The 23,274-nt window shown below is 50.0% G+C and overlaps 1 protein-coding gene across 1 annotated transcript; it reads left to right on the forward strand.

The window, feature by feature from the left end:
* The first annotated feature begins 1,568 nt into the window (after window positions 1–1,568).
* Window positions 1,569–20,597, forward strand: PIGR (polymeric immunoglobulin receptor). The gene is made up of 11 exons (XM_070397385.1): window positions 1,569–1,683; window positions 9,319–9,414; window positions 10,232–10,573; window positions 11,921–12,574; window positions 13,792–14,130; window positions 14,866–15,189; window positions 16,092–16,311; window positions 16,702–16,823; window positions 17,434–17,571; window positions 17,935–17,993; window positions 19,017–20,597. The coding sequence occupies exons 2-11, from the start codon at window positions 9,372–9,374 to the stop codon at window positions 19,110–19,112; spliced, it is 2,337 nt and encodes a 778-aa protein (XP_070253486.1). The 5' UTR covers window positions 1,569–1,683; window positions 9,319–9,371; the 3' UTR covers window positions 19,113–20,597.
* The last annotated feature ends 2,677 nt before the right edge of the window (window positions 20,598–23,274 follow it).

Below are 23,274 nucleotides of genomic sequence, written 5' to 3' on the forward strand. Positions count from 1 at the left end.
CATGTTTGTGTGTGAGTATCTATGTGTGTGTGTGTGTGTGTGTGCACATGCATATGTGTCTGACACGGTCTGCTAAGATAGTTTTGGGGACTCCTGGGAACACACGCTGGGTCATGATCTAGGAAACCCCACCATCACAGAGTACGAGCACATGGAAGAAGGTCTGGGGCCCCCGAAACAGCATGAGAAACAATCGTTTCATGGATAAGCTTCCTGCCCTCCCCTCTCTGTCCTCCCCTCCTCACTCACCTAGTCTCTGTCCTAGTATTCAGTGGGCCCACTTACCCCAGGCTTAACATGAGTCCCAGAGGAGAGACGGAGACAAAAGGGAAAGAACATCTAGAATGAGAGTGAGTTTTAAATTGTGAAGGAAGTAACTGAGATGCCGTTGAACTGGACCCAGTTTGCTTGGAAGTGACCAGATCATTTAAGTCTTACATTAGTCAAGCTGTGCATTTAGGGTCGGAAATTAAGCTCCATAATAGAAAATGGCAATTTCTTTACTTGCCATCCAAATTCATGACGGTGGGTGGGTTCCCACCTGTGAGTGAGTGGTGAGCTAAAATAAGCCCCCGGGCTCTGACCGCCCTGTGCTTTCCGGGACTCTATTTCTCCTTCCCCTCTGGGCTTGGCCTACAGGACGCTGGAGTGAGAGCATGGGCCAACCCTGCACAGGTAGAAAGGGGCAGGATTCTGTGTGGCATGGGGTAAAGGGTGGGGGGCATGTGTGTGTGTGTGTGTGTGTGTGTGTGTGTGTGTTGGGGAGGGGGCTTCACTGTGTGACCCAGGACTGCCAAGATCATTTGGGGAACACCTGGGAGTCCTGACCAGGTCATGACCAGAAGGTCATGACCAGAAGGTCACGAGGGACTCGCTGAGGTGGAGAAGGAGGTTTCTACTCCAGCTCACAGATCGGCACCTTCTTTGATGTGGCCCTGAGCCCAGGTCTTGACAAGACGCGGAGGTTCACCATTTCAGGGGAGCCCGGCAGCAGCCAGCGTCTTTGTTCCTGTAGGAGTGGAAAGGAGAGAGCCGCGGTCCCCCTAGATCCCGGAAGCACTGGCGCTGGTCAGGGGGCTCCGCAGAAGATGTGCAGAGAGCGCTCAATCCAGGCTGTGTCCTAGGGACTGGGGGGCAGTGTTTCTGAGTGAGTGGGGGCTGAGACCGATCCCTGCCACCTGCGCCCCATCCAATGCATGTCAATATCATACCACGGCCTGGGCCAGGTGTCTTACATCTAACATCGGGTTATACCCTCAACCTTCAGGTTTGGTGTTCCTGTCCCTACTTCCCACCTGAAAAGAAATATGAAGGTGACGTGCCTGGGGCCTGGCAGCTAGAAAGTGGCAGAAGGGCCCTTCATGCTCTCAAACCCTATAGCTGCAATGATGTGGGGCTTCCCAAGTAACAGTCCCCCCAAGGTCAAGGTGAAGGCAGCCCAGAAAGCTGAAGGGGAAGGAAAGCAAGGATCTGTGGGAGTCACGTGGCCCTGGCTGGCAGCCACGCCTGTGGGAGAGTGTCCCTTTAAGAACCCAGGTGTGGGCCAAGCACTGTGCATAGTTTCAGTTTTGGCAGCAGCACCCCGTGTCCTGTTGGCAACTCCAAGGAAGCCAGGGGTTGTGGACTCGCCAGCAGGCTGTTCCCCCGAAACTGACTCGACGCGAGAGAAGCAAGTCTCTAAAAGTAAGTGTGGCTGCTCTGGGATCCCCAGATGGGATGCCATCTGGAAGGGCCTGGGATGGTGGCATAGGCAACCCCTATATTCACAGGCTCTCAGCCTCCTAGCGCCAGGCGAGGAGGACTGAGCACATGCTTGGGGAGTAGAGGTGCAGATCCCAGAGAGATGGGTAGGGGCGCACGTGTGTGGAAGCCCCCACCCCTTGTCTGTGGAATTTTGCAGGTGGGAAGAGGGATGTCTGTGCTCAGCACATGTGGTTGTTCTCCAAGTTTGAGCCCTGAGTTCCCTGCTAGCCCCTCCACAGGTGCAGTGTGTGGCCTTAAGCAAGTCCCCTCATGGCTCTCTGAGCCTTAGTGTCTTCCTCTGTAAAATGTGGACAAAAATAACACCCATCACCTGGGTGGATGTGAGGTTGAAATGTGAGGTTCAAATATATGGGAAATTGCTTTGAAAACTCCTGAGCAAAAGTAACAACTGTTGGGTGGTTTTTTTTTAATTTAGTTCAGTTACTCAAGTACTTGTGAGCATCAGACAGACCTGGATAAGATAATGCGTATAAAGTGCCTGGCACATAGCAGCGACTCCTCTAGCCTTTGGCGCTTTCTCCTCCTCCAGCTTCCTGGTGAGGACTCATGCAGCCCCTTTTCCGGGGCTTCGAGGAAGCTCTGAGAGCCTAATTTCAACCCAGCTTTGCTCCATGAGGTGTAGCACCATATTGTTCTGCCTTTGCTAAGGTGGGGAAAATGAGATCCTCCCAGGGTGAGCGAGTAAGGTGGACAGAACCCGCTCCCCAGGACAGTTGGCGTTCTGGTGTCCTGATGCTACTCCTGGCTCTGCAGACATAGGCCTCTCCTCCATGCCCTTCCTCTTGCCCATCCTGACAGGGTCCCCAAGCCAGCCCTGCGCCTCCAGCACAAGCTCCATCCTCGCCGCCCCAGTTCCCTTCCTGCAACTGTCTGAGGCCTGGGGTCGCCCGAGCTGCTGGCTCTGTTTTGGACACAGCTGTCCCTCTCCCCTTCATGAGGGGAATTACAGGTTCCTTAGCATCTGGAGAGGGGATGCGCGGATTCCTGGGATAGGGTAGAAGGCCGCTGTCTGGTCTTCCCGGAGCAGCTCTGCGCTCTGCATGCCTCCTTCTGGCCTGGATGTGGGGCTGCAGCAGAAAGAGCCATGCACCAGGTGTCAGGAGAGCATCTGAGCTCTGTGGTCATTGCCTGTCCCTGGGCAGCCCTCGATCTTGGTGGCTTTGTTTTATAAAGAGAGTGACAGCAGCAACTTCCACGTAGTAAATCCACCTACCCGCAGCTCTAATCTCATTCCCGCCTGAAACACACCCGGGTGGTAGGCAGGGTGGGTGTCACAATCGCATCTTATAGTCGGGAAACAAGACTCCATGAGCTAGTGCGAGTGGTGCCAGGTCACCCACATGTCCGAACGATGACATTTTGGCCCAGTCATTTGATGTGGTCATGGGGACATTTTGACATCACCTGAGAAACAAAATAACCAACTTTTGAAAAGTAGTATGACCCAGGCACGTGCTCAGCAGAGACTCCCTGAATCTGTGTCTCGCCCTTCTGGGTGGGCTGAGGCCACGGTTGCCCAGACCCTGGCCTTGACACAGTAGGACGTGGTAGAGAGAAGCTTTGGAGGCAAGTGTCTGGTTACAGGAAACAACTGTAACACGCCCTGCACATGGTAGGTGCCCAATAAATAGCAGCCATTATTATTTCCAGGAAGAAACATCTTGTTGGCAGCTACCTCTGGGTTCAGGTGTCCCTCCGCTGGAACTAAGTCTTCTGTGAAAGGTGGAGGGCAGAGAACGAAACTAACTTCTCTACGATTGGATTTCCTTCTCCCAACTGTTTCCCCTCTACCTCAAGGCCCCGCAGTGTAGCATAGTGACAGAGAGCTTAGACTCGATCCAGAGTACCTGCATTTGAATCCCATCGCAGTTACTTACCAGCTGGGCAAGATTATAACTTCTCTGTGCCTCTGTGAAATGAGTTTGCCTGTTTAATTCTACCTCATAGGGTGTCTGCAAAGATTAAATGAGTTAACATATGAAAAGCACTAGGAAATTACTCAGTGTGTGCTAACTGTAAATACTGTCCCCCATTTTGATCCTAGTACATAACACGTGTCTCCTCTTTCAGGCCATGCTGGTCCAATCTGAGCAGCGTGCGCGCGCGCGCACACACACACACACACACACACCTTCTTCAAAGGATGCTCAGTAAATAGAATTCTATTCTCTTTTCATTCTAAGATGAGAAAAACAGGAGACTATGTTGATTTTAGAGTGAAGATGGAAAAGAAATTAACACTTTTTAAATTTTGACACCATACCAAAGACTTTACATATGTTGTTCCATTTCATCCCTACAGCAACTCTATACTCGGTACAATTATCCCCAGTTTACAGGTGAGGACTGAGGCTCAAATAATTTAAAGACCCTGCCTCCAAATCATGCAGCCACTAAGGGAGAGAGCTCAGAGCCAAGCTGATGAGCCCATGCTCTGTGCCACTCTCCAAGGGCACAGCAACCGTGAAAGTCAAGTGCACTGATCCCAGTCCTCCTGTGCTTGAGTAATTGTAACGTCTTAAAGCTGAAGAGAACTTTATACTGTTTAAAGTGCCCCCATATACACTGTCCCACTATCCTCCTCCCTATTTCCCCATCCCACAGTAGCCCTTCAATCTAGAAGAGTCAGGAGCTCTGAGGGAGTTGAGCACAGTGGTACAGGTCTTCTGTAGCCTGTGACAGAGCAGGGCTCTGGCCTCTGGGTTGTCCTCCATCTTCCAGGCTCTTCTTCATGCTACTGTCCCTTTAGTGTCCAGAACCAAGAAGGCATTTGGCAAAGTGAGAGAAATTAATTCTGACATTTTCTTTCTCAAAGAGGGGCTAAGAGGATGTAACATTCCCAATCCCATCGGCCTTTGCTGTGCAGCTGGTCCTTGCCAGGAACTCTGGTGCAAGGCCCTCTGGGGATGGAGAGATTGGTCTAGTTGGCCCCTGCCTTCAAGGAGCTGCTCTCTGGCACAGTGGATGAGATAAATACCTACACATCAAGGTAGAGTAGGATGGAGCCAATAACAAGGATTCTAAGTCTTTGTTGAAAGGCTTATTCCCAGAGCTTCATGGAGCTGGTATTTCAAACGCTTAACTTCTGCTTTAGTGTCCCATTGATAGTAGGCCACTTAGATAGGGAAAGGACCAGAAAGTCTTGGATCTTTCTAACTCATACCTTCTTCAAACCCCTCGGCTATTCTTTCTCCATCTACCTGCCCTCTGGAGTTCCAATTCCTTTCCCTCGACATCACCTTTACTTGGGGGACTCTGCCACACTCCAGGGCTTCCATAGACTATATAAATTCTCCTAAGCTCTCACCTGTCATCGCAAGCCTAAGGCCCTTCCAAACCACACAGACTGCTCTCCCTCCCTAGTGGTGCTGTGGTTTCTGGGCTCCGTCTAGTGCCAGTGGTTCTCAACCTGAGGGTCGCGACCCCTGAAAATACATCCTGCATATCAGATATTTACATTACGATTCACAACAGTAGCAAAATTACAGTTATGAAGTCGCCACGAAAATAATTTTATGGTTGGGGGTCACCACAACATGAGGAACTGTATCAAAGGGTCGCGGCATTAGGAAGGTTGAGAACCACTAGTCTGGTCTGTACTCGGCCCCTGCACCCATGAGAGATGAGACTCAAGAGTAGGGAATATAGGGAAAGGGCTTGTTCAGTACAGGCCAAGGGAAGCCCCCTCTCCAGCCAGGCCAGCTCTCTTCACTCCTCTGAGCGCCAAGCTTTCTGCTCCTCCAAGTTCACATTCACAAGGAGTTGTCAGCCACTGCCACTTGGCTTTAAGTCCCCATAGGGCATGCTCTCTGTCCCCTCTGAAGCCCCTCTGAAATACCAATCCCTCCATCCCCAGAGGGCCTTGCACCGGAGTGCCTGGAAAGTCCCTGAGAGAGCTCCCCTGGCCCTCTCCTGTATACCAAACAAATGAAGAGCCCAGAGTTGCTAAAGGCCAGGTCGTTCAGCAGCGGCAAAGCCAGGACCTGTCCAGGAGATCCCTCTCCCTCCAAAAAGGGAGGAAACTTAACATTGGATGGACAAAGGTTTGGACTCAAGCTATGAGAGCTGAAGATCAGTCATTCTGCCCAGACAGTGTGGCCCAGGGGTTGAGCATCGACCTATGAACCAGGAGGTCATGGTTCGGTCCCTAGTCAGGCACATGCCTTGGTTGTGGGCTTGATCCCCAATGGGAGGCATGCGGGAGGCAGCCGATCAGTGATTCTCTCTCATCATTGATGTTTCTATCTCTCCCTTCGTCTCTGAAATCAATAAAAATGTTTTTGAAAAGATCAATTATACTAACTGAACGGAAGCTAGCTAGGTTAATCTCATAAGGAGACCATCACTATTCTCCAGCACGTCCCATACCCCTGCCCCACTCCACAGTTGTGTAGACTTATGTTATGAATATATCATGGGCAGTGACTTGATAAAAAGAGAATGATCTAGACTATCACAGCCTCAGCAGTAAAAAACAACTCCTATTTTGAGGACTAGAAAGGTGCTTTCATGCGTGATATACTATCCTATGTATATCCCAAAAGGACAGGCCCCTCTGCTCATGCAAGGAGTGATAACAGGGTAGTGATCCAATTCTGCTATGGGTCTTGGGGCCAAGAATCTCTCTAACCCTTGGATTTTCCATCAGCAACATGAAGATAATAGTATCTGCCTCTTGTGTTGTTGTGGAGACGGATGAAGCCATATAAGAAAAGAGGCTAGAAATGCACCAGGTGCATAGGAGGTACCCACTAAAGGTTATGTTCTTTCCTTCCTTCCTTAAGCAAATCCTTTCAATCCAACTCCAGACACCATGGAACTGGGACCTCAGTGAGACCTAAATCTCAAAGGTTGGGGAGGAAGTCTGATTTCACAAGGAAGAGATCCCTAATAATTCTCTAAGCCCAAGTTTCTTTCGACCGTTAGCAGAGAAATTGTGCTTCTAGTTTAGCTCTGGGCAAAGATTTCCTGTTCCTGAGAGAGTGGGCGCCCTTGCCCTTCCATCATCTCCCCTGGGACTAGACTGTGTTTCCTCTCCAAGACCACCCTCTGCCAGATTTGCCCTTCCAGCTGTGCAGGCCTGCTGCTTGCATCTCTGGCCCATGGCTGTGCAAAGAGTCATGGGTACATGCGTGTATCCTTCCCAAACCCAGACACCCACAGCCATCCAAACATGTCACACATGAGAGGAAGCCTGGGCTGAACATCGGGATGCCTGTTGCAAACCCTGGCATCTGACTCTCTGTGACCAGGGCGAATCACTTTTACCCATTCGAGGAGGGCTGCATCCCCAGCGCAGCCCATGGGAAGACTCACTCCAGTCTCACAGAAATATTAAGAAGCTGGCTTATCTAAATAGAGAACCAGAACCACGGAGAGCCACTGCTGGTGGCTCTTAAAACGGCAAGTGGCAGCTTGCCCTCCCACCTGCCACTGAACCCAAGGCCAGTGCAAATGGCAGGTGGTAGATTCCCCCAGACTCTGCAGCCATGTGTCCCAGAGGACACAGACTTCTCAGCCTTCTGACACTTGCTCCCACCTGGGAGCCTCCCTCACGGTGACTTCAGTTGCTCAAACAGGTGGTCCCCCAGCCAGCGTCCCCTGAGCCCCTCCAGGGTGGGGGTGATGTGGCGTTTGGCGAAGGCCCCACTCCAGAAGTTAATCATTGGCCTGCTGTGAACGGTCCAGGGCAATTAACCAGAATCAAGAGCCTCAAAGTTGCCACCTGACACCCATATCTGTCCCCACCCCCCAACCCCCCATCCTGCTCCCCTTCCTCTTCCAAAGAACTGGAGAAACAGAATACCTTTATCTACACAAGGAAATAAAAAGGTTCCTTGCTGGGAAATTCCCCCAAGGAAAAGAAATAACCAAGATAAACAGCTCTATTGCCTTTGGCTCAGGCTAGCGAAGGGAGTTGCTGCTGGGCAGCGAGGGCTGGGCAGTAAGGGGAGCCTGGGAGAGCGGTCCTGACTCCCTACTGCTTTGAGCTTCCTTATGTTTGGGGTGGCTCATTATTGCCCAAGCTCAGTTAACATGCTTCTCTCCTTCAACACTCTTGCTTTTAAGTTCATTGGAAAGTTTAAAGCCTGTCAGAGTCTGTGGGAAAGCGGGGACTCCCCTCTCCTCCCCTGGACTGCAGCTTGTGTCCTAAAAACAGCTGTGGTCAGACTGGGCCCTGGGACCCTCAACTCTCCCCAGCTCTGGGCTGTGTCCACAGACTCGACAAGGTCCACCTGCGCTGCACCCTCTGAGTGGCTTTCGTCTGCCCAGGCGCTCCAGGATAGCAAGAACCAAGTCTCTGGGAAATCGTGGGCATATCATTCAGCATCTCAAGATCTTGATTTTCTTCTGCATAATAAGATGGCTATAATTCTATCTGTTTTGTCTTATTTAAAGGGAAGTTATGAAGCTTCAGAGAAATAGTGTAAAGGACAGGGTTTTAGAGCAATGAGGAGTCTAAAATAACAGGAATAAGGCCCTAGCAGGCTTGGCTCAGTGGATATAGCGTCGGCCCTCGGACTGACGGGTCCCATGTTAGATTCTAGTCAAGGGCACATACCTCAATTTCAGGTTCCCCGGCCCTGGTCAGGAGGCAATCAACCCATGTGTCTCTCTCACATTAATGTGTCTTTCTGTCTCTCCCTCTCCCTTCCACTCTCTCTAAAAATCAATGGGAAAATATCCTCGGGTGAGGATTAACCGAAATAAATAAATAAATAAATAAATAAATAAATAAATAACAGGAATAAGCTCATGGGCTAAGCACACTGCTGTATTTGAGTTATAATTCCGGTGCAGTGGGAGAGGTTATGAGCTTGGATTTGAGAGTCCGGCAAAGCTGAGTTCAAATCTCACCCACCTTACCCACCCACACACTTGATCCTTGTGCGACCTTGAGAAAGGCACTTAATCTTTAAGCTTTCATTTCTTCCTATGTAAAATGTGGATAAGAACCCCTACCTCATAAGGGCAGATATCAAGTTTCAATGAGACAATACACCTACATTATTTCACACAGTGCCTGGAACACGTAAGAAAACAGTTGATGGTGGTTATGCCCATCATTGTTACATTTGAAACTTTAATCCTTACAAAGCTTTCTCTATGGGTCTTGGTTTACTCATATGAACACACCATAGAATATGGCAGCCCCCCTCCACCTCCCAGGACTGCAGCTGAGACGGAGAGATGGGACCACATGTTGGTAGTAACCAACCATCCAGCCAGCCGTTCCTGAGATCTTGCAGATCATGCTCAGGACTGTGCCTCCCAGGCGGAAATACCGAAGAAATGGCACTTGTGTCCTGTCCCAGAGAAAGTTGCAGATGAGTTGAGAAGATAAAAATATACATGATCACTTTGGAGGAACGAAAAGTACTGTGAGGTGACCAGACTTTGAGTTCTAATGGGAAAGGCGGAGCCATTCATTCTTTCAATAGGATTTATGTCCATTACTGGAGATACAACACCAAACTGGTGTTACAGGAACTCTAAGGTCATGTAGACTTGGAAGGCATAGGAGCTTCATCCCCTCATGCCATTGTCTTTCAGCATCCAAGCAAGAAATTGGCCTGGGCCCCACAGCCCAGAGGGAGCCACCAACGATGTCGCTCTTCTTCCTCGCCTGCCTGCTGGCTGTCCTCCCAGGTGCGTATGCCAGGTCCCAGCCCACTCCCTGCAGGATCCAGTTCCCTGGGGACACTGAGATCAGGCCCATCCCCAGGGATGCCCCTCTCAAAAAGTATATGCCCTCAAGAAGGGATCACACAGGTGATGGGGAAAATAGATTGCGGATCAGGAACAGAAATGGAAGTTTCTCATTTCAAGGCCAGGGGTCTGCTCTTCACTGGGAATTATAAAAAAGACCTAGACCTTGAGCCAAACATCTCTATGAGATGAATGGGGTTTGGGAAAAAATGACTTATCCTTCCTGGCTCTCAATATTTTTATCTAGAAAAAAAATAATCTAGAATGTGTTTTTAGGAAAATACAGACAGTAAATGCAAAAGTTTAGCACCCTACAAAAGTGGTTTTTTTAAATAACCAAGGGATATCTATAATTAAAGCATAATATGCTAATTAGACCGGATGTCCTTTCGGACGAAGCTGGGGCTGCAAGGGAAGCCCGGGTCCGGGGTGCCAGAAGGAAGCTGGTGCCGGCAGCCAGGGGGAAGGAAGGCCTACTCTTACACGAATTTCGTGCATCGGGTCTCTAGTCATTAAATAAGTTTACATTTCATTGTCCTTCGAATGATTATCATTAATAAATTATCATTGGAATTTAATGATTAATCACTTCTTTTACCCAATAGCAGCAATTGTCTAGCTGTAGTACAGGCAAATAATCCACTGAAGGCCCGTGAGTTGGGTGGAAATGTCATCTCCCTAAGGTGGGCTATTGGCATTCTTTCAGCAGGTTTTACCTCCCACGGGCTCAGAAAGCCTCTGTTCTCTGTCCCCACAGTGGTCTCCATGAAGAGTCCCATCTTCGGCCCCCAGGAGGTGAGCAGAGTGGAAGGCAGCTCAGTGTCCATCAAATGCTTCTACCCAGCCACCTCTGTCAACCGGCATTCCCGGAAGTACTGGTGCAAGCAGGGAGCCAGGGGCCGTTGCACTACCCTCCTCTCGGACAGCTACTTCTCCAAGGACTATGAGGGCAGAGCCAACATCACCGATTTTCCAGAGAACAACATGTTTGTGGTTGACATTGGCCATCTCACCCAGAATGACACTGGGCACTACAAGTGTGGTTTAGGCATTGTTAACCAAGGCCTGTACTTTGATGTGAACCTGGAGGTCATCCAAGGTGAGGATCCTTGGGCTTCTGTAGGAGAGTGAGGGGGAATCATCCCAGGTGCAATGGGAGGGCTGGAGGAAGAATGTGATGAGAGGGAAAGGTAGCCTAGTATGAGGTGGGGAAGGCTGTGGGTCCTCCTCCCTCTGGAGGCAAGGACCTTTGGTAACAAAACATGAGAATGAGACAGATGGCACCTATCTGGGGTGGGGGGGGGGGGGGAAGCAGATGGACTTTTCTAGATCTTTGGGGCCTATTACATTTTAGGGTTTTACTGAGGCCCTAGCTTCCAAGCGCATTAGGAGAACAACTCTAGTGTTTGGTGAGGTGGGACAGGTTTATGAGCTGAGGGATGTAGAAAAGGCAGGGAGAGATGTAGAGGGATCCTTAAATTCCTGCTACTAGTGCACCCTTTAGATCAAGACCTCAGGTCACCAGAAGGCTTCTTTGAAAATGCATTTTTTATCCAGGACCCATTAGTCCATCAACACTCTCAGCATAAGCTATATGGCCACTTCTTTTCCAAAGACCAGGGCTCTGAAAGGATGGGCCTTTGAACAAGCCCGTTCTAATTGAGAAAATAAAAAAAATAAATAAAGATTTTTGTGACAAGGTTTCAATGACAAGGGCATTTTAGATAATGAAGGGAAATTAAAAGAGAAAGGTCTTAAGGGAGGAAATTTTGAGGGATTCCCAAAGATATGTTTTTCTGTTTGGGGGGTGTGCTTAGTATTATCTGTGGACCCAATAAAGAGTTAATTCAGGTGATTGTGGAGATTCATAAAATCAGAGTCTTAAGGGCTAAGGAGAGCTTAAAGTTGGCCCTATATAGGACATCCAGGAGAACATTGGAGATGATGGGGATGCAGCCACCGGTCAAACACTATAAATGGTAGAAATTCATTACTTCACAAAGAAGTGCATTCCATGTTTAGACTGTTGTACAGTTTAGAAACTCTCTCACAATCCACTGAAATCCACGCCCTTGTGCTGACATTCATTCTGCTCATTTTAATGCACGTTAATTTGGACACTGACTGTGTAGAGGCATCATGCTAGGCCCTGCATGGGAGTTGAACATGTGTAAAGCATCTGCCCTCGAGGGACTTCCAGTCTGTGGGGAACATAATTAACTAAACACAAGACTGGATGTATGTGATTTAGATGTAAGTAAAAGAACACAGAAGATGGAAAGATTAATGCCAGCTTGTGGGGCGGGAGGTGGGGGGAGGGGTGGACTTCATGGAGGAAACAGCAGTAAAGGTAACGGGCTCACCCAAACCTTCACTGGAAACACTGAGTAGTCCTATGTCTCCAGAAAGTGAAATCACAACTCACCTCCTGCTCCTCATCCTGCAGGTCCCGGGCTCCAAAACGGCATTCGAGTCTATACAGCACACCTAGGCAAAAAAGTGATCATCAACTGCCCTTTCACGTCCGAGAATGCTATGCAGAGGAAGTCTGTGTGCAAGAACACAGGCAATCAGTGTGTTCTAGTCACCGACTCCACTGGGTATGTGAGCCCTGACTATAGCAACAGAGCTGAAATCACTATTCAGGACACCAGCCAGCTATCGTTCAGCTTCATCATCAACCGAGTCAAGCTCAGCGATGCCGGGAAGTATGTCTGCCAGGCTGGGGATGATTCTACTGGTGACAAAAGCAATGTCGACCTCAAAGTGCTGAAGCCTGAGCCTGAGCTACTTTATGGAGACCTGAGGGGCTCAGCGACCTTTGACTGCGCCGTGGACCCCGAAATGGCACGTCTGCCCAAATTTCTGTGCCGGGTGAACAAAGATAAAGCCTGTGAAGTGGTCGTCAACACCCTGGGGACAAGGGCTCAGGCCTTTGATGGAAGGATCCTGATTACTCTCAAGAACCAGGGCTCCTTCAGTGTGCATATTACTGGCCTGAGGAAAGAGGATGCTGGGAGCTACCTGTGTGGAGCCCACTCTGATGGGGAGCCTCAGGAAGGCTGGCCTATGCAGGCTTGGCAACTCTTCGTCAATGAAGGTGAGACTTGAGAGTGGGGGAGGGAAGAGGTGGGGCGCTCTGGCAGGTGAGAGCCTAACTCCCTCCCGGTGAGTCTATTCAATCTTCACCTGTCAGTCAACAATATCTGTCCCTGAACTTGATGCTATGTGGGCAGCTGTACAGGACAGCTAGGAAACACAGCCTCTGCCTCGTGTTATCTTTTAGTTCTTCTCTGTCATCATTCTGATGGCTGTCCCTGGTTAATAGACATGCGGAGAGTGAAGCTCCTGCTTGAAGCAAGACTTGTAGATTGGCTGGGCTTCAGAGAGCCACAGTGAGGACACAACATGGCATCCCAGGACTTGCAGGCCCATCTGTCCTTTCTCCCTGACTCTTAGCAGATGGCTCCTCCTGACTTACACTCAGATGATAGAATCAGTGGCTTGTGTTGCTCTCAAAGCTTTCCCAGGAAGGCAACACCCTGCCTATAAATGTTCCTCTCCAACATCTCTTAGGATTCATTGTTATTCAGCAAGATATGGCTTACTGAGCTCTACTTTGGTGAGCCACCAATATGGCGAAATACTTAAATCCCTGCTCTTTCTCACCCCAGAGCACCCTGCATGGATTTACCCTCATAAGAAACAACAAACCAGTACTTACTGCCCTTGTGCCTTTTAAGGGGCTCACACCCCCTGGGCAGCATTTCTCTGTCCGGCGTGGGGTCCTTAACACATTCCTCATCCACTCCAGTCACCCAGGATCTCGCTGAACCTCATCATGAACTCCTTGGAGAAGGGCTGTCCTTCTCTTTGGGAGGGCCCTTGGGGTCCCCAACAATTAAACGTATCTGTGCTACAGAGTTTGTGTTTTAAATCACACTGTTCTAAATATAATTTCTTAATTTGGAGAAAATGCATCAGGCTATTTTTGTGGAACAAGCTAATAAACAGGCAAAAAGTTATATACAGGAAGATTTTGTAAGAAGGCAAAGAGAGGAGCTGGTAGTCTCCTTAAATTCCTTCCAGTCTCTGCTCAGAATAAGGTGGGGGAAGGAGCAAGATGCCCTCACTAGCGGTGACGATTACAGGGGTCTGTTTGGGCAACTCCAGCTACAGGCTCGGTGACATTAGGAAAGTCTTTCTCACTTTCTGGGGCAGGTGAGGTCATTAGTATGAACCTCACCCTGGCTGAGACCAGGGAAGCGCCTGCTCAGACCATGTTGACTTTCTTCCATGCCATCTCTGTCCTTCTAGAGACGACGATTCCGCGTATCGTCTCTGTGATGAAAGGTGTGGTAGGAGGCTCTGTGGCCATGCTCTGCCCCTACCACCCTACGGATAAAAATAGCCAGAAGTACTGGTGTCGCTGGGATGAACAAAACAGTGGCTGCCCACAGCTGGTGAGCAACGAGGGGCTGGTGAAGGAGCAGAGCAAACCCTACGAGGGCAGGCTCGTCCTGCACGAAGAGCCAGGCAATGGCACCTACACGGTCATTCTCAACCAGCTCACCACCAAGGATGCTGGCTTCTACTGGTGTCTGACCAGCGGTGATACTCGCTGGTGGTTCACGGTGGAGCTCAAGATTGTGGAAGGTAAGCCCTGGTCAGGTGGCTCAGTTGATTGGAGCATCAGCCCAGGCACCAAAAGGTAGTGAGTTCGATTCCTGGTCAGGGTACATAACCACGTTGCCGGTTCAATCCCTGGTTGGGGCATATATAGGAGGCAACCTATCAATGTTTTTCTTTCTTTCTAAAAAATCAATAGAAAAACATATTCTCAGATGAGGATTTAAAAAAAAAAAAAAAGGAGCTGAACTGGGCAAGTGGGAAGGGAGGCAGCCCAGGGCTCCACCAGTCAGCAACAGCATCACCCCCTACCACGCTTCTTCTACTTCACCCACCTCCATGCTGGTGGGACAGACCTCAGGAGAGAACCCGCCTGTGCAGAGGTCATGCTTTCAGACCTGCAGCAAGCACCCTTCCCAGCACTTGGCCTTCACTCCAGACTACCACACACATAGCTCATCCTATCTGAAGTGATCCCAGCCTTTGTATTGAGACCAGGAAAGAAGAGCAAGGAAAGCCAGCTGAAGCCAGTGTGCGAGGTTCTCTGTTCTGTGATAGACTGATTGCTTCCTGGTGGTCACTCCTAAAACTTATTACCTGGGTGCATAATTACATGTCTTATAATGCCATTCTTTATAATGCTGTCCAAAAAGGAAATGAGCTGTGGACCAAGGTCCCCACCACAGCCATTTCCCTGCAGCATCGTCACCAGTGCCAACTTCTGTGCCTATTTCTCCCCCCCTCCCTCCCTTCCTGCTCCAGGAGAGCCAAACCTCAAGGCACCTGAGAAAGCCATTGCTTGGCTGGGAGACACTCTCAAGGTGCCCTGCCACTCGCCATGCAAGTTCTTCTCCTACGAGAAATACTGGTGCAAGTGGAGCAACAAAGGTTGCAAGGTCCTGCCCAGCCAAAACGAGGCCTCCAGGCAGGCCTCTGTGAACTGCGACCCGAACAACCAGCTCACCTCTCTGATCCTGAACCCAGTCACCAAGGAGGATGCGGGCTGGTACTGGTGTGGGGTGAAGGATGGGCCCCAATTCGGAGACACCGTGGCTGTCTACGTGGAGGTCAAGGAGAAGGCGAAGGGTGAGTCTTCAAGGCCAAGGCCTGCTTCCCCCGGGACCCCAGAGAAAGGCTCCTGCTGGGTGGGGGCCCAGGTTTGGCTCCAAGAGGCTGGGATAGAAGAGGTTTAGCCCCCACAGAGTCTCAGCCCTCCAAAAGGGGCATCCCAAATAAATACACAAACCAAGAAAAAAATAGCAGGCCTGCCATTTAACCTCAGCTTCAAGACAAGTCCCATAGTTGCCCCTCTGGGCCATTTGAAAACCTTTCTATATGTAGAGATCTTCCTTTTTATATAGAAATTTCTAAGTCATTGCCATATGCAATACACTCTGCCAAAGCCAGGTCTCTATAGACAGCCAGATGCCTTCTCCTGCAAGGTCTGAGAAAGAAAGTTAAGGGAACCTCTTCTAGTAAGTTTGCCTTTTACACCTCTTTCTTAAACGTCACCTGAAATGTTTTATCCCTAATGCAGGTATTTTTAGTCCCTCTAGAAATGCAATTGTCTGGGGCCTACTGTTCTGCCTCAACGAGGAACCAAGCGCCATGCTCCCACCAGGGGGCAGCACTATCGCACCCAGCCCTACAGTCAGGAGGCATTGGGCAGGGTTTTAAAGCTGTGAAAAATCTCCATGTCCTCAAATGATGGGTGGGTCAGCCCTTATGCACAGTTGGATCTATGATACGGAGCCTTGTAGATGAGAATAAAGAATGAATTTGGTATTAATGGGGCAGAGGTCATTTGTGACAAACAAGAGACCATCACTCTTCTACATCTAGTGTCATCCTGCTCCCTACCCTAACAGCTTTGAAATCTCACTCAGACCCTGTGAGTCACAATAAAGTCCCATTCCTCAGACTCTCTAGCCTCAGAAGTGCAAACGTAGAGAAAGAGCCACAATTCAGCCCCACTCTGCTCTCTCCAGCATCCCACGATGTCAGCCAAGTGAATGCGGCGGCTCCGGGCAAGGAGGTGATAGAGCCACCTGTCAAGGTGATAGAGCCACGTGTCAAGGTGATAGAGCCACGTGTCAAGGTGATCGAGAACCAAGTCATTAAAGATCCCAGCCTTTTTGCAGAGGACAAACCAGTGAAGGATAGTGGAAAACCAGAGGACAGGAGCAAAGCATCTGCAGACACTGGCAGGTGAGGAAGGATTTGGGGCTCCCACTCAGAGAGCATCTCAGAGGCCAAGGTCGTGAGGCCCCCAGGTCTGAGCAGGAGAGCCTGTCTACTTCCTGATCATGGGGCAGCCCTCACTGCCACTGTGGTGCTTGGGAGAGGCCATTGGTGCTCTGGGCCCTTCTCCAGGGACTGGGGCAGTGTTTACCGCCCAGGTCAATTTCCCAGGCCTGGGATGCAGAGAAGGCCCAGCCCTTGCCTTTGCCATGTCTGGGAAGGTTTCTTAGCACAATGGAGGGTTCTATCAGGAGGAGGGACTGGATCAACCTGAGAGGAAGATCTAGCCAAAGCCAGCACAACGCGGGGCGCCCAGGTTTCCTTTTCCATGACGAACGCACCCAATCTCTCTTCCAGCTCTGCGGGACAAGGAGGGAGCTCCACAGTGCTGGTCTCCACGCTGGTGCCCCTGGCCCTGGTGCTAGCTCTGGGGGCCATGGCGGTGGCGGTGGTTAGAGCCCGGCATAGGAGGAACGTTGGTGAGTCCCGGGATGCTCCCTGCCCCCCACCTCCCACCCCTTAGGTGGGGAGCTGCCATGTTCTCTGCTCTTTCATCAACTCAAGAAGAGGTTCTGGGGAAGTAGGGTGGGGAAAGATAAACCCGCAAGTGCCCCAAACTTACATGAAGTGCTGCTATCTCTGGAAGGCCACCCTCCACTGGCTCAGGTCCAAGTTCAGAGGCAGAGCTGCTAAAGAGGACAGCAGGGTGCTCGGGCACCTGCACTTCCAGCCTAATCTGAGAACTGATTGGATGTGCCACTTTGGGTGTCCCATTTCACACCTCACGGTTCAGGAAAGGGATCATCATACCACCTCAGAGGGCAGATGAGAGGACAACACGAGGCGCTGAGCACGGAAAGGTCTCAGAGTGACAAACAGACCAGGGATCAGTGAGCATTGATTATTCATGAACAGAGACTGGGAGGGGACTCAAAACACTTCCAGTCTGCTTTGGGTCATAGAGATGAGCAGCCAGAGACCCTGCCCTCCCCCAGCTGTCCTGGGGGGCTCCCTCTGAGAGAAGCAGCACGCCCTGCTCTCATATGTCCTCAATCCCATCCCTACACCAACTCCTTTTTCCCCTGACAGACCGGGTTTCGATTGGAAGCTACAGGACAGACTTCAGCATGACGGACTTGGAGAACTCCAGGGATTTTGGAGCCAATGACAACATGGGAGCCTCTACGATCACTATCACTCAGGAGACATCTCTCGGAGGAGAAGATGGTATGTCCCTCACTTGAGAGGATGCCTGACCCCTGGGAGAGCAAGAATTAGAGCTGATTCTACCCGGCAGGTGTGGCTCAGTGGTTGAGCATAGACCTATGCACCAGGAGGTCTCCGGTTCGATTCCCAGTCAGGGCACATGCCCGGGTTGCAGGCTCGGTCCCCGGTGTGGGGTATGCAGGAGATAGCCAATCAATGATTCCCTCTCACCATTGATGTTTCTACCTCTCTCTCCCTCTCCCTTCCTCCCTTTCTAAAAATCAATGAAAACATATTTTTTTAAAAAAAGAACTAGAGCTGACTCTGGGTGGGGTGGGAATGGGAGGCTAGTGAGGGCTAATTCACCCCCTTCTCTTCACACAGAGCTCACTGCCACCACCGAGGACACTGTGGAGACCCAAGAGCCCAAGAAGGCCAAGAGGGTAAGGGTGAGGAGGGGGAAGGAGGCCTCCCTTGGGTGACAAAGAAACACAGTATGAGGGACTGCAGTTAGACATTAGGAAAAACTACCTCAGAGCAGGGCTGTGTCGGAGAAGGGAAGGCGGGATGAGCAGTGTTCAGGAGGAACGTCTGAGGCTGAGAAGCACTTTACTGGCGTGGCGCTGGGCAGGCAGATGCACTAGGTGTATAGGCTGAACGCACGCAGGAGGGAGGGAGGCTGGGGAGGAGCAAGGCAAGTGCATGAAGTTTGGCCCCAGCGTGGGAAGGTCAAATATGAAAGGCTGGTGATTAGGCAGGTGCTCCTCCTGGGCTGGGGGCCCATGGACTTCATGTCACCCACCCTCCCTTGAGAGTTTTGCTCATGACGGGCCTTTCGCCTGGGCCTGGAAGACATTTGAGGCTGGTGGGCAATTTGATAGTCACTAGATGTCCCTCCTCACCCCAACCAAGTGCGACTTCACTTGAAATCCTATCAGGGGGCACTCCTGCCTCTGGGTCACTATCACCCTCCCCTCGGCCTCCCTGATCCCAAGGTGATAGGGTTTATCAGGTCTGCCCTCCCTCACAGCAGCCAAGCCCAGCATTTGGAACAGTGATGGGAACCAGTTAGTTCTGGAGACATCCTTTCCCCTTCAGTCTTGTGTTGTGTCCCTGGGCGGGTAGAGGAAGCCTGGACCACTCACCCAATGTGGCTGCTGCCAGCCTCGACCCCTTGCCCTCATGAACTGTGTGGGCAGAGCTTCCGGGGACAGGCCCAGGCAGCAGAGGGTTCCACTCCATGTGTTGGAAGGAGGTAGTGAGACCAGAGGGAGATATTTTTAGAAGCTGTGACTTTCTGTTTCTTGTTGGTAAGCATGGGGGCTGGCGTAAGAACAGGTAGTCAACACAGGCTTGGGTTGCGGGGCCAGGATTATGAATTCAGGATATTTAGCGTATCCTCTCCTTCCAACCCCGCTTGCTGAGTGAATGCTCCAAACACTGCCTCCTCTCTCGTTCCCCCTCAGTCCTCCAAGGAGGAAGCTGACATGGCCCACACTGCCTTCCTGCTCCAGGCCAACAACATGGCGACCAACGTCCAAGATGGCCCCAGCGAAGCCTAAGCCAAGCGCCCTGCCTCCTCCTTCCACCCTTGACAATCACCTTCAGAATCACGTTGATCCTTAGGGCCCTCACCTCGGGGGGGGGGGGGGGCTCGCTGCCTGCACGCAACCCCACCCAGGATTTTCCTACCTAGTCCCTCTTCAGTGGCATCCAATCCTGGCTTCATTGTTCCTGTTGGGGGCGAGGTGATGTGAGGAGTTCCTGCTTGAGGGAACTTCTTTCTAATGAGACAACTAAGGTGTGGAAGGAGAAGGAATTTTTAGAAAGGCCTCCTCAAAAAAAAAAAAAAAAAAAAAAGGAAAGAAAAGAAAAGAAAAAAGGAAAAAAGAGCTCAGGAAGGGTGGGAGGTAATTTTAGAAAGGAGGGCCATTCAGGGCTTCTCTGTACCCTTATTATGGGATGTCAATGGGATTCTCCTCTTTACTCCATCCCTTCATCTCTTATCCCCTCCCTCCCATCCATCCTCCCTTCTTCTTTCCTTCATTAAAAATACATATACGAACTCTGGCCAGGTAGCTCAGTTGGTTAGCGCATCATCCTGATACTACAAGGTTGCAGGTTCGATCCCTGGACAGGACATATATAGGACACAACCAACGAATGCATAAATAAGTGGAACAATAAATCAATGTTTCTCTCTTTCTCTCTCAAATCGATCAATAAATAAAAATGAAACACACACACACACACACACACACACACACACACATACACATATATTAATCCTCACCAGAACCCAGGCATCTAGCAGAATGAACAGAGATGCTGCACACCCAGCCTGCAGCCTTTGTGTAAACATCACTGGAGTCCTTGGAGGCCACAGCTCCTCTCAGTGTATTGTACTCACTACGACCTGAAATCCTCATCAGGTATACTCACCTCTCTGTCCACCTTGGGACAAATCAGAAAATGTCTGGAGTTCTGAGGTCTTAGGGATATATACATGGGCATATATACAACGAACCTTAAATACACGTTCTTAACACTTTACCGGGTAGAAAATTGAGGTCCTGAGAGGTGAAGAGGTTTGCTCAGGGGCACCAAATGAGTTACACTGATTTGATGACTCCTGTTTTCTTGGCCAGGGATCTCTCTACAAGAGCCCCTGCTCTCCTGGTGAAAACAGGATTCTAGAACAAGCAGAAGGGGAGGGGGGGGGGGGGCGGGGAGGAAGACAAAATTGCAAATGGAGGCTGGTCTTTCCCAAGCCCCACCTCTGGTAAGACAACCGGTTCCCTTTCTGTCACTCACATGAATCTAAGAGGATAAAGAATGGTCCAACACTCACAGCCCCTGTATTAGAAGAGTACCGAGTGGAAGGGAAGATAAGAGGGTGTTTGATGGTGCCAAGGGAGGGTCTGGTCTCCAAAGAGCTAAGGTGTAAGGTCTTTCTCCCTCTGAGCTCTGTACCTCCACCAGCTGGCTCTTGCTACCAAATAAAAATGTGACTTAATTAATAATTAAAGACTATGATTTCCACCAAAGAGGCTTAGACTGCATCTGTCCCCCATACCTTCTGTTTCCCAGACAACCCTTTCAGAGAAGTTTGCTTGGACCCCACTTTCAGGCACCCCATAACATGTATCTAAAACAAAGTCTCTTCTATCTCCATCACTGGGCTGAGGAGAGCTATGAAATTCCCTCCAAATGGGACCAAGATTATATTCAATACAAGAATAATTTGGTCACCACCAATGGTCAAGACCCCAAACCTCTGTGTAATAGAACATAATTAAGACTATTTATAACAGAACAAACTGAAAGCAGGTACAATCAGTGCTCCTCTTAGGCATTAAAAAAAAATCTTGGTGAGGCATCCATAGAATATTTGACCTTGAATTTCATACCTTAATGGAGTATCCTCCAAGATCAAGAAACTGTTCATCAAAACTCAAGTTACCAAATAAATAAACTCCCTCCACAGGAATATCACTTAGAAGCTACTTAAAGAATAGCTTGGCTTTTAGAATAGTTGATCCAAAGTCACTTGGAGGACAGTGATTAGATTTTAAAAACATACCAAAAAACCACCATTGTCTACTAAGGCCATTCCTAGGTTCTAGCACTGAAACTTCTCAGAACCTATAAGCGCCCACCCAGCCCAGACTCCTCCTCCGGGCTCTGTGTATGGAGAGTTCTCTCTGGGAGAGAGTTCTTCCCAGCCTTCTCTCCTGCCTGGGGTGGGGCACAACCTTCGCTTCCACCCAGGCCTTGAACATGATGCTTCTGATGCCACATGCTTCCTAAGCCTGCCCTTGACAGGACTCAGACATCAGTCCGCCTTGTCTCCCCTCCAGCCCCACCAGCCCCAGTGCCCAGTCCTGAGCCTTGGGCTCCTCCCTGGCCAGGAGGGGTGGTTGTCTGGAATATTTCTCTGTTCTCTACAACGGGGATACATACCTAGCTTCTCCGGAATGAGAGCAAATCAGTCCAGGAGCCCCAACACCACAGGTGTGTGTCAAACCCTATCACAGTTTTACCCCTGGGAAACTGCTCTCTGACTCACCAAAGGGTCATGCCTGGGGCAGAGGCTTAAGGTGCAGCTTCCGTATTAATGCCAACAACCTGCAGCCAATCCTGAGCTTGTGCAGCCTATATCAGTCCCTACAATCAAAAGCCAAGATATGTCACTAAAGCTGCAGACAATCCTATATTATTCTTGACTGATACTGTCAATAGGTGATAGCAAGTGTAACAATGTACTCCCCAAAGTGCACCTGGTTCTATGCAGCTTGTTGGACAGAGAAACCCTTCAATGAAGAAGAAAGTGGGTTAATAGCCAACATGGGATACTAATAAGGCTCAAAGCTAGAAAGTGCCAAGGCAGGACCAGAACCCAGGACTTCCGACTGGGTCATGGAAAGGGCCACTTGAGGATCTCAGCCTTCAGTCTGAAAAGGCCCAGAAGATGGCCCTTGGGAGCCTGGTCACAGGGAGGTCAAAGCAGGGTGATGCATTAGTCAAGCAGAACCAATAACGACCATCTCCACCTAATGACCATGGATAATCTCCACTGCTCTCAGACATTACTCCAGGCCCCGTGTGAAGCCCTTTGCAATGCTGACCCATGCAATCCTCACAACAACCTTCTGAGAAATATTCTTCTTCTCCCATCTGTAACATAGGGAGGACAATGAAGCCTAAGTTACTAGAGATTAAATTTGACCAGAGGAGAAGTGTTCTAAGTCCTCGGTACCAGTGTATGTGGTATTATTTATTGCCTCCACCTACCATCGGGCTCTGAATGTTTCCATCCTGTCCATCCCTTCTGATCACTCATTGCTCCTAGAGGATGTTTGACCATCGAGCCTCCTTCCATTAGTGTATTTCAGCTGATCAGATCTTCTCCTGGGAGCAGGAGCATCAGAGCAATTCAGCAGCCCTGAATCAGGAAGGAGAAATGAGGCTAAATGAGAGACAAATAAGAGAGGGTAAAGAGAAAAACAGTAAGTGTTTCCCACTTTGCAATTTAGCCAGGCATCAGCCTTCCCTGGGGCTCAGTCCTGAGACCCTGGGGCAGCAATGTGGAGGCAGAGACTGGACAAGCCAAGGTCTTGAAGCTTTGAGACTCGAAACATTCACTTCCTGTCTACATGTCCTCAGACCCCTCATGCTTGCTCCTAACAACCCAATGTGGTTTTTCTGAGGGTTTTATTTGGGCCACACAAGATGTGAAAATCTCTCCTACCCACTCACCCCACACATCCTCAGCACCTCCTGGCAGGCCCCAGCCACAGCAAAGCCAATTCTCATCTTCACACACCACATGTTCACACTTCACACACTCACACTACACAGCACACATTCACGTATCATACAACACAATATGCACACTCAGCCACACGTCACATAATCACACATCACAGACACACACACACATCATTATGCCACACATCATACATGCACACACTAACATCACACATAACATTCCCACCGCACACCTCACACTGTCACACGCTTACACATTACAGCTATATGTCACTCAACCCTCACACATTACACACTACACATTCACGCTCACACACACTCACGCCCACAATCACACCTACAACTCATTCCTTCATTTGTTCTCTCTCTCCAAGGCAGTCCCAGACATGGAACCCATAGCTGCCCAGCTATGTGGCAGAGCCCTCGAAGTCAGGAAGGATGGAGGCTAAGGGG

Source organism: Myotis yumanensis, unplaced genomic scaffold (assembly GCF_028538775.1).
Source record: "Myotis yumanensis isolate MYYU_CA2020_CCGP unplaced genomic scaffold, mMyoYum1.0.hap1 SCAF_17, whole genome shotgun sequence".
Lineage (NCBI taxonomy): Eukaryota > Metazoa > Chordata > Mammalia > Chiroptera > Vespertilionidae > Myotis > Myotis yumanensis.

What these genes read in the sequence shown, in the direction of transcription:
- PIGR (XM_070397385.1), top strand. Translation starts at nt 9,372, where the DNA reads ATGTCGCTCTTCTTCCTCGCCTGCCTGCTGGCTGTCCTCCCAG. An exon ending in GGAGCTCAAGATTGTGGAAG is followed by an intron (nt 14,131 to 14,865) that starts GTAAGCCCTGGT and finishes TTCCTGCTCCAG; the next exon opens with GAGAGCCAAACCTCAAGGCA. An exon ending in CCGGCATAGGAGGAACGTTG is followed by an intron (nt 16,824 to 17,433) that starts GTGAGTCCCGGG and finishes TTCCCCTGACAG; the next exon opens with ACCGGGTTTCGATTGGAAGC.